The 17,919-nt window shown below is 33.1% G+C and overlaps 1 protein-coding gene and 1 long non-coding RNA gene across 2 annotated transcripts in view; one reads left to right on the top strand and one right to left on the bottom strand.

The window, feature by feature from the left end:
• LOC126744941 (sialin-like) overlaps window positions 1-7,571 on the bottom strand; it is a 45,043-nt gene extending 37,472 nt beyond the window's left edge. The window contains exon 1 of the mRNA XM_050452548.1: window positions 7,194-7,571. Within this exon, the coding sequence (XP_050308505.1) occupies window positions 7,194-7,197 (4 nt within the window). The 5' untranslated portion in view covers window positions 7,198-7,571. The remainder of the gene's footprint in view (window positions 1-7,193) is intronic.
• A 3,066-nt stretch (window positions 7,572-10,637) lies between these two features.
• LOC126745282 (uncharacterized) overlaps window positions 10,638-17,919 on the top strand; it is a 46,798-nt gene continuing 39,516 nt past the window's right edge. The window contains exon 1 of the long non-coding RNA XR_007663501.1: window positions 10,638-10,802. This is a non-coding gene — a long non-coding RNA (uncharacterized LOC126745282). The remainder of the gene's footprint in view (window positions 10,803-17,919) is intronic.

Here is a 17,919-nt window from a genome sequence, read left to right as displayed (position 1 = left end):
TTTTTAACAAATTTGCGGAAATATGAACTCAAACCCAGAAACTGTCTTAATTCGTGCAAATTTTTAGGTTTCGGAAAATTTGATACAGCTGAAATTTTATGTGAACCCGGACGTATACCATTTTCGTCTATTTCATATCCAAGATAGTCGATGCTAGTTTCAAAGAAAAAACATTTTTCTATGTTTAGTTTTAAATTTGCAGATTCTAATAATTTCAAAACTGTTTCCAGCATCTTAAGGCCTTCCTCAATCGTTTTGCAGGAAATTAAAATATCATCTAAATACACACTAATATTTCTGTGATACAGTAGGTCAGAAAATAGATTATTCAATAGTCTTTGGAAAGTTGCTGGCGCATTTGACAATCCAAATGGCATACGTAAGAATTCATATTGCCCGTCCTGTGTCACAAAAGCTGTTTTACTTATGGAATTTGATGAAATCGGTATTTGGTAATAACCCTGTGTCATATCTAAACTTATAAAATATGTTTGACCTGCAAGACGACCGATTTGGTCCTCTATATGTGGAAGAGGATACCGATCCTTCACAGTAATAGAATTTAATTTTCTGTAATCAATGCATAATCTAAGATCACCATTTTTCTTTTTTACCAAAATGGCTGGACTCGAATAGTTGGACCAAGATTTTCGTACAATTCCATTTTCTAGCATTTCTTTAACTTTTTCACGAATAATATTTTTTTCGTTTTCTGAATAGCGATATGGACGATAAAATATGGGTTCTTTTTTTTCTAAATTTATTTCAAATTCTATTAAATGTGTCACACCTAATTCAGAACTGTTTTTAGCAAAACAATCTTGAAATAAACTCAAAATTTCATAAAATGTTGTTAAATTTGGTTCTTTTAAGACTTCTAGATTTACTTTGACATCCGATAAATTTAAAGACCACAAACATTGCATTTTACTTTTAAAAATATCGTTTAAATCTAAAAGTTCAACGTTATTAGCTCTACCTAAAATTTTACCTTTATACAAATTAAGTTTGTTTGTACCTGTATTAGTAACATTAATAAAACTATTTGAATTGTTTATGAAACAGGCAGGAATGGAATAGTGCTCCAAATAAAAATCTTGGTTTTTTTGCTGAAATAGATAAACATTTAAGGCTATTATGTACATTAACTGGTACTAAAGAGGTACAAAATGGTTCTATAGAAATATCTTTTTCTAAAATGAGTGGATACCTAATATTTAAATTAGGATTTATTTTATTTAAAATAATTTTTCCTCCTTGAATGTTTAACATTACCTCCTTATTATTAATTATAGGTTGACCAATTATTACCTCAATATTACCCATATCAATATCTACAAAATGTAAATCTGAGCTAATAGTAAAAGTACTAAATTTAAATTGCACAGAACTCATCCCCTTTGGAAAAATTATATTATTACCAAACCCTTTAATAAATATTTTAGAAGGTTTTAATTTTATATCCAGTTTTTCTACAAGAGAAAAATTAGCTACGTTTACCTGACTGCCTGTATCTAAATAACCTTGGCAACTAATATTGTTTATGCAAACATTAATATTATAGCTATTATTTGGTACTTGCCTCTGCAAAAGCTGTACTTTGGCTGGATTTAAATGCCAACAATCCTCCTTTATGTGTCCTTTTCTGCCACAGTGCGTACATTCTTTTGGCTTAGATTTAACATTGGTACAACTCGATATTTTGAAATCCTTTTTATTTTTGTTTGACTCGCCACTTTTGTGTAATGCCGAGGGTCCTGCATTAGCATCCCGAAAAAAACAGTTTCGCGACAAGTGCCCACTTTTTTTACAAACGAAACATTTGATATCCGTGTGACCGTATTTCACGTTTTAAAATTGGCGGCGGCGTATTGACCAATTTGCAAAGAAATCCCTGAAATAGTTCTTCCGGAGTTTTAAAATTGGCCGATTTTGCTGTAGCTTGATGTTCAATAGGAAGCCCATCAATAACACATAAAGTGGCATTTAAATCTGAAATATCGCATTTTCTTGTTAACACACACTTTGAATAAAAATAGTGAAGCATCGTCTCATTCGGTCGTTTTTTTCTTTCAATCATTAGTTTTAAATTATCCATATAATTTTCGTTTGATGGAAATGCCTTTAATAATTCAGTTTTCCAATCCGCCCATGATTTATCATAATCTCGTAGACCATTATACCATATTTTGGCTATACCTGCTAATTTAGATTGCATAAAAAACGACTTTGTGACGTCATTCCATTGGTATATCTGGCCAAGTTGCTCAATTTTATTTAACCAATTTTGGGAACTCATATCACCAATTTCAGGATCAAAAATCGGAACAATATCACTTTTTGTTAAATTAATATTGTTATTTGATGTTGCATTACTTAAACCACCAGGATGAGGATAATTTAAAGGTTGCTGCAACGGCTGCATTTGACTCATGATTTCACCCACCTTTGTTGCAATTAATTCTTCAATCCTGCGTTTTTTTGCTTCTTTTCTATTTCGTCGGCTAGATTTAGCATCCTCGCACTCGCTACCCGAAGAACAATCATTTTCTTGGTCACTGTTAGTGTTCCGATTAGCTGACACAGCCCTTTCCAACTGTATGTGGCTAAATCTTTTGTGCCTCCGCGATTGTGACGATGCACTACGATTATCACTCTCGCGTTCATCACTTAAATTTTCGCGGTCACTCATAGTCACTGCTAAATTAGTCTATTATTTATCGCGTGGTAAATAACTGTCTAAAACGACAAAAATAAAAAAAAATCCGTTCCACTTCTGAATTGTAACGACAAGAGAAATAAAACCAACCGATCCTCTCAAAGGATATTTTTATTCTCCCCAACACAAAATATTTTACCATGGTCACAAAGAATTTATCTGGCCGGCCCCTTTTCTTATCGCACAACAAACAAAGTAGGTAAAAATACCCAAGAAACGAAGAACATGTGGCTCGACCCTTTTCTAAGGAAAACTAAATAAACGTATTTACAAGAAATATTTAATATAATACAAGTGGTATGATTACTTTAAATTAGGTAGGTACTTATATATTAATTACTAATTAAACTTAAGCTGGAGGATGAATTGTGAAACTTCATCACAAGTGTCAAAAAATGTTTGTATTATTTATAGGGAAATTTATATAATTTTTACTTTATTAATATTTCCAAAAATCATACGATTAGTTTCAGATGATTTTAAAAGTAAATTATGAAACTTGTATAGATTAATTCTCAAAAATAAATTTAAGCTTCCTTGAAGTTTTCAGAAAAAAAGAAATACAACTGTCTATTGTTAGCAAATTCCTAAACATATAAATTTAAAATTTCAATTTGGAGATTTAATGAGTATAATTTATAGTCTCAAAAGCTTTAGAAAAATCTAGGAGTATTAAAATGCTTATTAATTTTTAAGAATAGTTTTTCAGAAATTTGCCTACTACAGGTTAAGTACTTTGTACGTTTGCAAACACTACAATAATTATTACTATAATCTAGGTAATATAATATTTTACCTATAATCTAATAGAAACCTGTATCTAACCTTTACTTATAATTAATTTAATATTTTTTTATCGTAAGTATACTATACAGTTTTTAAATTGTATCAGTTGGTCATAATGGCATTGGAAAATATTCAAGTAATACAATAATGCCACTACTTGTCACTTACAAATTGTGATTGTGACACACACCAAGATTATTTAAATTTATTTATTATTTACGGAGAAATAAATTTAGAGTTATTTCAAGGACATGTCTTACATTTTGCAACCCTACGTCCGGAAAAAGGAAGCCAAAAACTGTCAATAAAATTATACAAAACTTTAAGAATGTTGGAACCACATTGTCTGTGCAGAAAAATGACAAGAAAAATTAACTAGTTATCACTAAAAAAATATTCAAATAAAATGAAAGATTACGAAAGTTAATCTGAATAAACCGAGCAGAATGTATCTATCTATATTTATTTATTATTATAGCCACTGTAAAAATTTAATTTTCGGTTCTGACTTCGTTACTAATTTCCATGATATTATTTCTCTGCCTTGGTAGAAAAAGGGCCAATGTCCAAATTTCCCATATTTGAGTTATAGGCATAGAAAGTTCGTTTATTAATGACTTAACATTATTGACAAGGCCAAAGTCCAAAATACTTGTGTTTTAGCGAAATAAATAAAATACACAAAGGCCTATGTCCAATTCTAGTTAATAGAAAAAAGGCCAATCTCTGGACTGCCTTTTCAATATATTAGAAGAATAAATTAAATGGCCAAAGTCCATAATATGGACATTGGCCCTTTTGTATTATTTTATTTAGGAGATTGGCCTTAAGATTTTAATGCATTTTTATAACCTCAAATTTTTAGTGTAATTTATTTCATTATTAGTAAACTGTGTTCTGTGTTTAAATAACGTTAAATTATCAAAATGAGCAAAACGACCCTGGACATTTTGCAGAGATGACTGAGAAAAAACTAAAAAACGTGTAAGGAATGAAAAAAGTTGGATGGAAAATGAAAGAAGGGATCCTACAAAGGGCAAAAGAGCTAAAAGAGCCATGCGAATGTAAACTAAAATGTTGGCAGAAAATTTGAAGATATCCAAAGGCAGAATTTATTTAGAGATTTCTACAATTTATCAAGGCATGGTCAAGATCAGTTTATAGCGGAAACTGTTAAGGAATGTGCAAAATTTAGAGAACGACAAAGAAAATCAGCTGATAAGCAAATTAAACCTAGTCTAAGAAAGTACTTTCTGACAAATGAAGATCACAAGAATTTGGAGGTTTGTCAGAAAATGTACCTAAATACTTTTGATTTGACCCTTAAAAAATTGAGAGTAATTCTGGAAAAAAAATATTAAATGATTCAAATATTTGCTCTTCAGACGGTCGGGGAAAACATCAAAATCATTATAAAGTTACCGAGAAAAAAAGAGATTTTATTAAATCACATATTAATAGTTTTCCTACATACAGCAGTCAATACTCTAGAGAGAAGACATCAAAAAAATATTTAATTCCCGATCTTTTAATTGCCGATCTTTCAATCGACTTTACATTCAGTATTGCGAGGAATAAAACATAAGCCCCGAAAAGGAGTCAATTTACAGACAGATTTTTAATGAGGAATTCAACTTTTCATTTCATGCCCCTGCGAACGACACTTGCTCTAAATGTGACAGTTTAAATGTAAAGTTAAAGACATTTGATGGTAAAAATCTTACAGAAGAAGAAGAAAAAATTAAAATTGAAGTTTTGGAACAAAGAAACGCTCATTAAACCTCTCTGAAATGGCTTATAAACTTAAGTCACTAGATAAAGAAAACAGCAAGAAAGACATCAAATTTGTTGTTGCATCATTCGACCTATAAAAGTGCTTACCTACACCATATTTGCGTAATGGCGTTTCTTTTTATAAAAGACAACTCTGGACTTACAATTTAACTGTTCATCAGACTTCAACTGCCGGCAATTATTTGGGAATTTGCTTTTTATGGGATAAGACAATTGCTGCTCGTGGAGGTCAAGAAATTGCTTCATGCGTCCGAAAATACATCTCGTCATTACTAAAGGAAACGGAAGTTTTAAATCTTTATAGTGATTCATGTTCGGGGCAAAACAGAAATATTTTTATGTGTACTATGATGAGCTATGTCTTGAAAGAATGTCAAGATCTAGGACATAATTTGCAAGAAATCAACCACAAATTTATGGAGCCTGGTCATACTCATATGGAGGCCGACACAATTCATGCAGCAATCAAAATATGCAAGAAAATTGCATATTTATGCAATATATTATGCAAAAAAGACTGCTGAAATAGAACTCCCCCATGACCGGACTAATTTTGTGCTGAAATCCACCCCTACAAGTTAAGGAAATGTTACAAAAAGACTTCCTAAATTTTAACAGCCCTTTGACGAAAAAATGGGTTCATAGAAAAAAAAAAGAGATTGGTGAAGTTGTTCCGTGTATGCGGATTAAATGGATGAAGTTCTGCGTTGAACACCAGTTTCAGATTTTTTACAAAACGAGCTTTAACGGTAGTAAAGAGTTTAAGGTTGTTGACCTGAGAAGAGGTTCTGTACGAAACCGGCCTGCGATTCTGGATATTGATGTGCCTAAATCTATAAATCAAGAACCTTTACCATTGGCAGATCTTAAAATCAAAGATTTGTTAGATTTGCTGCCTTACATTAGCGATTATAACAAACCATTTTATGAGAACTTATAAAGATCTTCCGACTTAAATGTTGAAGATATACAAGACCCTGAGCATGAAGAAAATAACTAACTTTCTCTGTTATTTTAGTGTAGGAATCATAAGCAGTAAAGATTTATAGCCACAGAAAATTAATTTTCTAATGCTAAAAAAAACGAATTTCGTGTATAAATAAAGATTATTTTCGTAATTGGGATTGTTTTATTGCAGCAAAAAGGCCGATGTCCATTAGCTCTTTAATACCGCCTTGGCCAATGTGCGTATTGCTTTTCGATTCTTGAGGCTAATGTCCATTTTTTTGCAATTTAGAAGACTAACAATACATTTTCAAACAGAATCCTTTCTTAATATTTAAAATCCCAAAAATAAGTAAAGTAGGAAAAAAGGGTCACAATTTATAAAAAAAAAGTCAATCCATCTCATTAACCCTGTTTTTCTCAAAACAGCTGAAATGGACATTGGCCTTTATTCTACCAAAGTACAGATTTATCATCTCTACGGATATGATAAAAATATGATACTTTTGTATTAAAGCCCATTTTCCCTAAGTAAACATTGTATAGTAAAATACCATTAAAGTATTAACGACACTTTTTTTAAGACCTATATTAAACTTAATAAATGTAACACTTATTGAAAAAAACCTTCATAGGAAATTAAACGCTCGTTATTTTAATTATTATATTCATCCTACGACTTTATATTTAGATATAATTGCTCCAATAATTTATGGGACATACATACACAAATTAGCGACAATAAGCGGTTATAAATAAAATATCCTTGAAATTACATAGGGTTTTTTAATTGTTTATTTTACTAAGCTGAGCAAATAAATTATAAAATACTTTTAAATTGTTTTGTTTGTTGAGATGATTAAATAACCTAAGCGCGTGTGCAAACTTCCCGCCAGTATGTTTAAACTTAAATCCATGCACTTTTTAATTAACTAAAAAAACTTCTTACCCATTTTTTAAAATCTTGAATAACAACTTTAAAAAAATCACTATTTTCACTATTTCTTAAGCATTTTATGCGTCCCACCTCACTTGTTGCACAATTTATCACATCTGACGAAGTCCGACTAAACAGATACAACAGAATTAACACAGAATGAAAACGTCATGGTTTATAGTTAAATATTCCCAGTGCGATATTTGCACAAAATATTAGGTAACATCAGTCTTAATCTTGCTGATAAAAAATAAAATTGATAATCCAGTAAATGGTTGCCAAAGGATAAATTTTTATTAATTGATACTTTTGGCGTGTGACTGCTGCTACAGCAACTAAACTAAAACAATTTTATATGATGCAGAGCCGAAAGGAAACCCTGATAATTATTCAGCAGGAGCCGGTCTGCTGAAAGCGGATTTAAAGGTTCGTACACATTCATGAATGATGCGCAGGAATCAGGAATGGAAAAGACGCACGTGGGACGGGTTTAAGTCGATGACCCTCAATAGTTTTAGATTATCCGGTTTTCTGTTTAATAGGGTATGCTATTAAACAGGCGCTATTTAATTGCTTTTATGCGTGGATCTTTTTGATATTGCGTTTAAAATTAAGGGACGTTCAAAGGCCCTTCTGAATATTCATGGTTTCTAATAAAATAAACATGATAAAGAGTTAATGAATGGGCGACGTTATGACCGGAAATTGGCAGCTTATTTCATTGCTTCAAGCATATTGATCTGTTTTGAAACGTAACATGACAAACATATTTTTATTCGATTTTATTCGAAACTAATTTGTTTTATTTCGATTTAGCCTTTCTTTTATTTGGATAATATCTAATTTTACGATACTATTTTGTAAATTGGAAAAATTAAACCAAAAAAGAAATTGACATTAAGAAAATGAAATACTAATTTACTACAATACTAATACTTCGACATACCTCGACGTACATACCGTCTCCACATTTCAATGGTTAATATAGCACCAAAAATTTACAATATTATGCCTTTGATTATGATTGAATTTAGAAGTACACCCTATTTCAAAATTAAGTTTAAGATTAAGTCTTGGATGCTCTTAATTAGTATTGAGCAATTGCTTTTCTAAAATAAACATGTAATGTAATTCTCTATTAGCTTTTCTTTGCTTCTTTACTCCTTTATTTATATCGTTTTTTCTCCTTTATGATAATGTAATTAAATTATATTAGATACTTTTATTAGCTTGCAAGTATAATATTATTTAAACAGTTAAATTGTATTATGCCCAAACTACATGTACTTGTATTTTTTAAATGGAAACGTACACAAACTTACAAGTTCATCGTGTTTCCAATTACATTTATAACTGCTTTGTAAAACTAATTTTGAAATAAACAGTATTTTATTAAACTAATATTATTATCATTAATATTTTTAAAATTTAGCAAAAATATAACGCATAATATATAATCACGTAAAAACCATTTTAGATCAGCCACTCATAAACCTTAGATTTTATGAATTGGTAACCGAGCAATATAATTAATAATTACCATAATCGCACCCTTGTTTTGGTAAATTTGAAAAATGAGACTAATTTTTAAGCTCTTTACACTGAAATAAACTTGCGTGCACAGAAATGGGCCCACTGTAAACTTTTGACTTTAAATATATTTTTTTAAAAAAATATCCATCAGATCAAAAAAAGAAATATGCTGTTTGAAAGACAATTTAATATCCTTTAATGTGAGTAGAAATTTATCAAGAAGGCTTATCGTTTATATGCATAGCAACCGGTAAACAAATGAACCGTGTTTATGTGGTGATTGTAACGAATATAACAAATTTGTCAAATAATAAAATTATTGCGTTTGCAACTGAAATTTGCATATTATTCGTTTTTCATAATCTCAATACTGTTTAAGTGGGTTAACTTAATGCATACTACACCACAAAAAGCCGCCCAAGTTATTGCTTTAATCGAAAATGGACTTAGTCAGCGAGCTGTTGCTAGACAATTAAATATGACTCGCGCAGCGGTTCGAAGAGTGTGCCAACGTTATGAGGAGATCGGATCCTTTCATAGGCGACCTGGAACAGGTAGGAAGCGATTTACAACCGCTCGTGATGACCGCTTTATTGTGTCAACAGTATTAAGAAATCGTCACCTTAATGCCGTTCAAGTGCAACGACAGCTATGTGAGGTGCGAGGAGTGCCTATTAGTCAGTGGACAGTGAGACGAAGACTGCAGGAAAATAACCTGACCTCTAAAACACCTACGATTGGTCCAAAACTTACTCCAGCTCATCGGCAAGCACGCCTGCGTTTTGCAAGGGATCATCTGAATTGGACGTTGGAACAATGGGGATCTGTTCTGTTCTCAGATGAGTTCAGAATATGCCTCCATGGTAGCGACCGAAGAAGGAAAGTGTACCGAAGACCAAGAGAGCGATTTGCAGATTGCTGCTTTGAAGAGCGAAGTGCTTATGGAGGTGGTTCCTGCATGATCTGGGGTGCAATCTCTATAGAAGCACGAACGACATTCGTAGGGGCGACCGTGTTCCCGGAAGAAGAGGTTTAACGGCTGCTAGTTATATCAAGGAGATTTTAGCAATTCATGTGGTACCTTACGTCGACTACATTGGAGATGAATTTACCTTTATGAATGACAACGCAAGACCGCACACCGTGAAGAGTGCAAGATTACATTGCAGAAGTCGGTTTTCGGGTTATCGAGTGGCCAGCATACAGTCCTGACCTAAATCCGATCGAACATTTATGGGCTAAAACGAAGAATTCGAGCTAGACTTCGTATCCCAAACTCGATCCCAGAGCTTATTGTTGCAGTAGAAGAAGAGTGGCTAAACATTCCACAAGAAATAGCAAACTTGATTAGATCTATGCCTAATCGTATGAGAGATGTTATTAGGGCAAGAGGAGGTCATACCCATTATTAAAAAATTAAGTGTTAAGTTTTAAATTGTCAATAACCCTATTTCATTAATGCATTAATTTCACTATGTTAAAGATAGGATGTTCAAATAAGAAACGTTTATCTATTAAAAAGTATTTGAGCCAATTTTACCGTTTTTTAGGTGAAATTTTTATTATTGGGAAAAGAAATTTATCCTATAGTATCTAAAATGTCAGGTATAACATATCTTTGTATATATATAAGTTCTAATTACCTTTTTTGTAATTGGTTTTTTTCTGTATCTCTATTTATTTTCTGTACAATAGATCTTATAATGCAATCCTAAGAAAACAACTTAAAAGCATATACTATCTTTAATTTTTTTACAGCATAACAATATTTGCTTATCTTATTAGTGTGTGCGTCAATGTGAACCTTATGTCAATTTAATTATTCATTTTAATCCTTAAAAATGTTATCTAGTCCGTTGGTTTAAGCTAGTTATTACTCCGTCTAAGTTTAAAAGTCCTCTGTCTTAACATTAATAATTAACATTAGTAGTAAGTTATTTTGGGTAAAGTAGTAACCTATTTATTTAAAATTATTATTTGTTGTGGAGTTTATTGCTCCTTCAAAATAGCTCCCTGGATTTATCATGCCACATTATTGTTATATCTATTACCAATATGGTAGATACGACTATTATATATAATTATGGTGTAAATTATATACTATAGACTCCCTAAAATTGTCATTTGCACTCTTTTTTTAATTTTTCTAATATCAGATTTGGCTCATTTTGCCTAATCTGCTTCATAACACCTTTTAAACAAGTTTTCTACAACTACACAGCGTTCCAAGTTTTAAAAAAAACAACGAACTTGTTATTAAATAAAAAATACAAAACATATATACTTATGAAAAAAAAGATAGTAATTCATTCAGATAAAAAGTTAAAAAAAGAACGTTCAAGTACATAAATATTTCACAAGCACACTCTAATAATATATAATCAATCTATAAATAAAAATTGGAGGATATTGGTAGATTAAAATATTCATTTATCAATGGCCCTCGAGAAATTCTTCATGATTATAAAATGCATTGTCTATTAAATAAATTGTTAAATGTCTTGTAAATTGATCTAGCAGCTTGTTGAAAAATTTGGGACCCAGGTAATAAGTTTCATCTTCTATTCTTTTAAGGGATCAAGTTTGATTTGAACCTTGGAACGTAGGAGTAGGTATCATAGTACCATCTATATACATATATTTCAATTTTCTAACATTAATAAATTTTCTAAGATGTATATAGTTAGACTTTCCTATAGCCTAGTCCCCCAACGATGCCTACTGATCTTCTCTGTAACTTAAAAAACTTACGTCATGAGTATCCCATGTCCAAATGCAGAAGACCAAAATAGGCGGATCTTAATATTTCCCTTGAGACACAAAATGATAGATGAGAATAATAGACTTCTAAACACGAAAATATTGCTTCTTAGGCTAACTTGTCAATCTGACATTGATCTCATACTTAACCTTCCGGAGCTCGCGCTAAGTATTTTGGAAAGGACGCTGGCATGCGAACTCAGAGTCCGCAGCATTTAAATGTGCATATTTCTAAAAATTATTGGCAATAAAAGTTAATTTTTATTTATTTTAAGATTTTATTCATCGAATACATTGATTTTGGCATTTAACAAAATTTATTGCTACAAAAAAATGAAAATAAACATTAACAACACATAAAAACTTTCTAGAAATTAAAAATAAAAATGTGTTTCATTCTGAGCGGCATTCATGACAAATAACAAGTGAATGCTCTAAACAAACACATTTGTGGCATTCAACACAAAAAAAACGAGAAGGTCTATTTTTTTTTCTATCGCAGTATGAGCAACGTCCACGTTGTCCTGCTGGTAGGGGCTCAGGTGTAGGTGTTTCCAGTCCGAAAAGTTCTTTTATTCTCAACTGCGTAGCCTTAGGAATAGTTTGCGTCATTCGACGGCGAATATAGAATGTGAATCCACTGATTGAAATGACAAAGATCGCAAAAACTTTCTTCGTCGTATATTTTCATTATTATTCATTGAATGAACAACAAAAGAGTTTATTCCCGATACATTGAGTAGCGAACAGAACACAACCATAGGCTATCTTCTTGGATTACGTGCACAGTTATAAGACACATAGCTTGTCCACACAGTAAACACCTTCTTTAGATGAGTTGTAGTCCAATATCATATCTGGTTTTCCAGTGGAAGCATCTATTTTATCGTTTTTTTCTTTTTTGGTGTATATGATACTAAAGTACAATTATGACGAAAGGCGAACATGGACGATAAAAGTGGACGACCCAAAGGATTCGAAAATTCAGGTGGCAATTCCCTTTTGTTTTATCTAACTGTACCTAATAAAGTTACCTTACCGTTGCTTGAAATCGGACTGAAGGGAATTGAGTAGCTCCATACTGGTAAACCAGTTGTCAACTGTAATTTTACGACAGGTTCCTTTTATTAATTGGCACAATCTCTGCACCACTGCCGTGGGAGAATTACTCGCTTGGAATGGACCCTCAGGCTGCTTTCCTACGTAAACCTCTATGTTGCAGGTGTAGAAAGTCTTGGCGCCTACCATAGCAAATATTTTTAGCCCATATTTATGGGGTTTGCTAGGTATATAATGCCTAAAGTTACAACGCCCCCGAAATGCTTCTAGCTTCTCGTCTATTTTTAGCCATTCAAAAGGTGTATAGGCTGAATCAAAGTTATCAACAACTGTATCAAACACTGTCCGGATGGCGGCTAGCTTGGCAGTCTGTTTTCGTTCGTCTCTAGTTGCCAAATCATCAAAACGTAAATGATCTAGCAGAAATCGAAATCGACATTGGGACATCGTTAGTCGAAAAAGCTCGACGCCAGTACCATTCTGTGTCCATATTTCCTCAATATTAAATCGATTAGATTTCAATACCCCAGATAAATAAAGCGATCCAATCAGTGCTTGTATTTCTAACATGTCCGTGTCTTTTGCATCTCTTTCACGTTGGTCAGTAGAGGCAATTCTACTCATGGCAATATGTCTGTTTGTATTTTCGACTATCGAATTCAGTACTTCGTCTGTAAAAAAAAGCTTCCAAATGTCAATATCTCTTTTTAGGTCTTTCGCAGGTCCTTTTACCCCTGGAAGATGCTTTATCAAGTTTTCCGCCCTGGTTTTCACATTTCTTTTCGTCATATGTTTGGCCCACTCAGTTCCATCTTTGCCAATAAACACAAGGTAATTTCCCCTAGTGACTCCATCAGTGACTTCCGTCTCCAAAGTTTCTTGTTCGGTATCACTATCCAAATCTTGCCTTTCTAAATTGTCTTCTTCTCCATCATCTTCTTGATCCTCAAAATCACTCTTTGGCTCCTCGTCATCTTCTTCCAAACATTCTTGCATGAGCTCTTGCAAACGAGCCTCCTCTCGACTCCAGGAGCACGCCATCTATAAAAGTGTACAAATAATAATAATCTATCTTAAATTTTAATAATAAAAGCTAACACTCTTCATTGCACAACAAGTTTAACAACAAAAAAAACGCATAAATATATTTAAATTGAACGCTCGCGCGCGGACTCACAGTCCGCAGTGGCTATAATTTGGGAATAAACGCACACACCAACGCACAAATGAGCACTGACTATAGGAGAACCCGGGATAGAAAGATACTTAATATTACAGCGCTGCGGGTTGTCGATTGTAGAAATTAACGATAAAATAAGTTGCGGAGTGAGAGTCCGCGCGCGAGCTCCGAAAAGTTAAGATCCAAGATAAACTCCTAACAATTTACAAACATTACTTTCTGTGTTGATGTTATTTAATGGGGACGAGCCTTGGTCGTTTGTCATAATTTTAATCAATGTTGGGTTTACGGCATTTTCCAAAAAGTCTAAGTACATATCTCCATTTACATACGCGGTAAGGAAAATGGTCCAATTATGTGATCACAAAAAATACCAACCCAAACGTTTAATGAAGTCGAGAGTATGAACCTTATGGTGGATCCTTTTGATGAAATAAAAGAAAGGTGCTTTAAAAAATTAAGTTGATGGTCGTAATTTATTTTTGAGCAACCCTGTATATACAAACTTCACATATAAAAATGCGCAACTTGAAATAAAAATCGACGGGTCCGAGCGTTTTTTTTTCGAACACACCCCTGAATTTTAAATGAATTTAGACATAACTTTTGGGATGCACTGTATATTATAATCACTAAAAGCATTAATAGGGATGCAGAAATAAATAGCACCGCATCGCATCGAGCGCGCCCCAAAAATCATAATTTCTGCAACTTCAAAACCTAGCAACTCAAGTTACTAGCTCATGTTGTTGCATTTTAATAATTTCTATTTTCCGTAGTGATTCTGACTTTGAGACAAATCAGAAAAAGAAAGGGCCTCATTTTACTGTTCCCTTCCTGTTCCTTTATTACCAACCGTCGAAATAGCCCTGAGGTTGTGCAAGATCAAAATATAGTGAAGATGAAGATCCATCCATTAAGTGGAAGATAGTGAGTCAATAGTTTCAAACCAAGGTAATGACATAGTCGAGAAATATTATATTTTGCACCAAAATCACATTCTGTTTGAAGAAGAAGTTTCGAGGTGGCATCAATTCAGACTGACAATTAAATACCAGGTGCAATACTTTCTTGCAATTGCTGATTTTGGTACTATCGATTTGATAATGGAGTTTTTGAAGTAAAATGAAAATATTTTAAACTGTGGTCCCATGCAGTCGTGAGAAATTACAAACCGAATCAAAGTAATTGGATTTATAGACTTGCTGGGAATAGTTCGAATAAACTGGCAACAAAATGGATTTTGGAGACATATTATGTTGCTTGCACACTTATATACCGGGTGGTGAGTCGCCGAGCGGAACATAGGAAAACCCATGTAAATTTTAAGGGGGTCAATTATTGGCTTCCCTGTACATTTTATAGAAAACAGAACGGAAAATTTGGTAATTTTGCAATTACATTTAATTGAATAATTCAAGATTCGCTTATTAAAATTTTTTGAAACTTTGCACGAGGGTGTCTCTCCAGATTGGTCTCTTCAAAAAGTTACAGGGAAGCCAATAATTGACCCCCTTAAAATTTACATGGGATTTCCTATGTTCCGCTCGGCGTCGCACCACCCGGTATATACTCGCAATAGGTTTGAACTTTTGTTAAAAATAATTCACTTTTCTGATAATGATCTGTGCCCAGAAAGCTATATAAAATTCAGCCAATGAATAATGACACCATTTTAGAGCAGATTATCATTCCAAATAGAACAATCCGAAAAAAATACATAAATATGATATATAAGTATTTAAATTGTATTGTGAAAATTGTATTGAGGAAGCATAAGAATTTGTATTACCAATAATTTATACAGAAGCCTTTAATTTAATTATTTTAGATAAAAATACCCATTGCTTGGGTACTAGGGTGGGTCGTTGTTATACTTTTTCTTTAATTTTGAGAGACCTGTGGTTTAGAAACTTGCTATTGGGTAAAATAATCTCGTACAAATATAAAAAAAAAATCATTAGCGCTTGCACCCCCCCCTACCCCGCTAAAATACAAAAAAATATATTAAAACAAAATAATTTGCCCATCCACCCAACCATATGATCAATTTCTAATTTCCTACTTCATAGTCTGATTTGGTAGTAAACTTTGGCATTTGGCTTCTAGATGTTGTCGTTGTACGTATCCAACCATCTCTGTTAGTAAACCCACATATGGCCGACGATGCCTCTGTTACTAATTTGACACATCTTTCAACAGCCTGCGTATGGCAGGGTAACTTCCATAAATCTTCCTCTGGATAGCTGCTAGTTTTAATAGATTCTTCAATTTCTTCATCAGACAGATGCTTCGTCATTGGTGGCTTTGTTACTGTGCACTCTTGTTAATTTATTAAATCAATATATGATTCCGCTTCAAAATTGAACTTGGGAATTTCAAATTTTCTTATCGTGCTAATCAAATTTACAGGAATTTTTTTCTCATTCGACCTGCAATTTAATATTTTTCTGTACCCTAATTCTCTTAAGAGCGTGAAGAGCTCCAAATGTGCACAATGGTACAGTTTTTACTCAAAACCAAATCTTCACATATACTCGCATAATATATTCTATCAACACTTTTAATTTAGGCGGGGGATTTTTTACCGCAATGTAAGTCCGCAAGATACGATTTGCTGTTGTTAGCCATCTTGCGTGAGATAACTTGCCAGGAAATTTATTCGCTAAATTAGATGGACAGTTTCTAGTAGCTATGGCAGTGGAAATCTCGTATAAATATTTTTGATCGCTACTTAATTCTTTTAAATTTACCTCAGGCAAATTAACTTTGATTGTTTTGTAGCACATGACAGGTAATCGCTCACATGTTTCAATAAGTTTGCCGATAGAACCCGAGAATGATAATGGTCCTGTGGTATTTCCGTCCAGATGTCGAACCAAATGTCGGAATGGCAACTCGTTTGCATGTAGTTGACAAATTAGCCATTGCAAAGGTCGTTTAAGATGTAATGCCAACAAATGTATTACACCACCGTGAGGCCCAGTATTAATGACAGTACCATCGCAGCTAACCGCAACTAACTCGCTAACTAATACTTCATTTTCGGTTAAATATTTTAGAATCGTTGAAGCTATGGTCTTTGCAGTACCGTTTTCAGGTGTTACGTGTCCTATATAGTCGCTACCTGGTTCCTTTAATAACACTATATGTTCTTCGACAATGATTTTCCTAGATGACGATTCACCCTGTTTTTTAATGTGAAGAGTTCTATCTTTGCGTCCATCAAAATAGAGAGCTTGAAGACTAGTACCATCTTTTATTATATTTTTTCGTAAATCAAGTCGCTGCCCTTTTCTTCGTCGATCTAATTTGGACTTGTCTATTACATAAGATTGATCAGTTTTGGATATCAATCCAACATTTTCCAGAGCTGCACTGGCGATCATTGCTCCTTTTCAACTTGATAATCCAGCTCGGTCTATTGCTTTTGCTAATGCAGGAAAGTTGAGGGTTATGCCCGTAGAAGTTGACGGCTCTGGTTCGAAGTCTGGATCACAGTCTGGTTCGCTTTGCACTGATATATATCTGATAGATTGCCTTGTTCAATTTTTTTTTCTGATACACCACGCGAAATGTTTTGTTGACTTTTGTCCTCCAGAATATTACGCGAGAGGTCCCTGCTTTTTCTTTTTTGTTTTTGCTGCAAAATTTTACTTGTTTTGGCATCTACTTGCCCTATAGACATTAATCGTGTAGTTCTCTGGTCGTTTAGGAAAGCTTGTTCCATTTTTGGAACTTTGTATGACTTCTCACAAATACACAAGTTAAAATCGGTACATTTGCACTTTAAAATATCAAAAAGTTTAGTATTAGCCTCATCACGAAATTTTTGAAGGGAGGGGCCGTTCCGTACAAATTTACCTGGCGGGGAGGCTTAACGTTGTTTAAATTGAATAATAATTTTTGTGAGTGTGTTTGAAGCTATTTTTATTTGTTTGAAGCAGAGGTCTTTAATATTATAAATTTTTTTTAAATTTTTTTAGGGGTCATGCGGGGGGGGGGGGGTAAAACAATAATATTAAAAAAAAGTAGAAAATTGGTATTCATTATGGACCATTTGGTAACTTTTTTTACTACAGGCATAAAAAACCTAGAGAACCGACCCACCCTATATGGGTACATTGCGAAATAAAAATGACACAACAGAAAGGGATATCTTGGTGCCACGGAAAGAAAATGCAACGTCACTCAAAGCCCTCATTG

Source organism: Anthonomus grandis, chromosome 15, assembly GCF_022605725.1.
Source record: "Anthonomus grandis grandis chromosome 15, icAntGran1.3, whole genome shotgun sequence".
Taxonomy (NCBI): Eukaryota; Metazoa; Arthropoda; class Insecta; order Coleoptera; family Curculionidae; genus Anthonomus; species Anthonomus grandis.
This window is presented reverse-complemented; position numbering and strand designations above follow the sequence as displayed.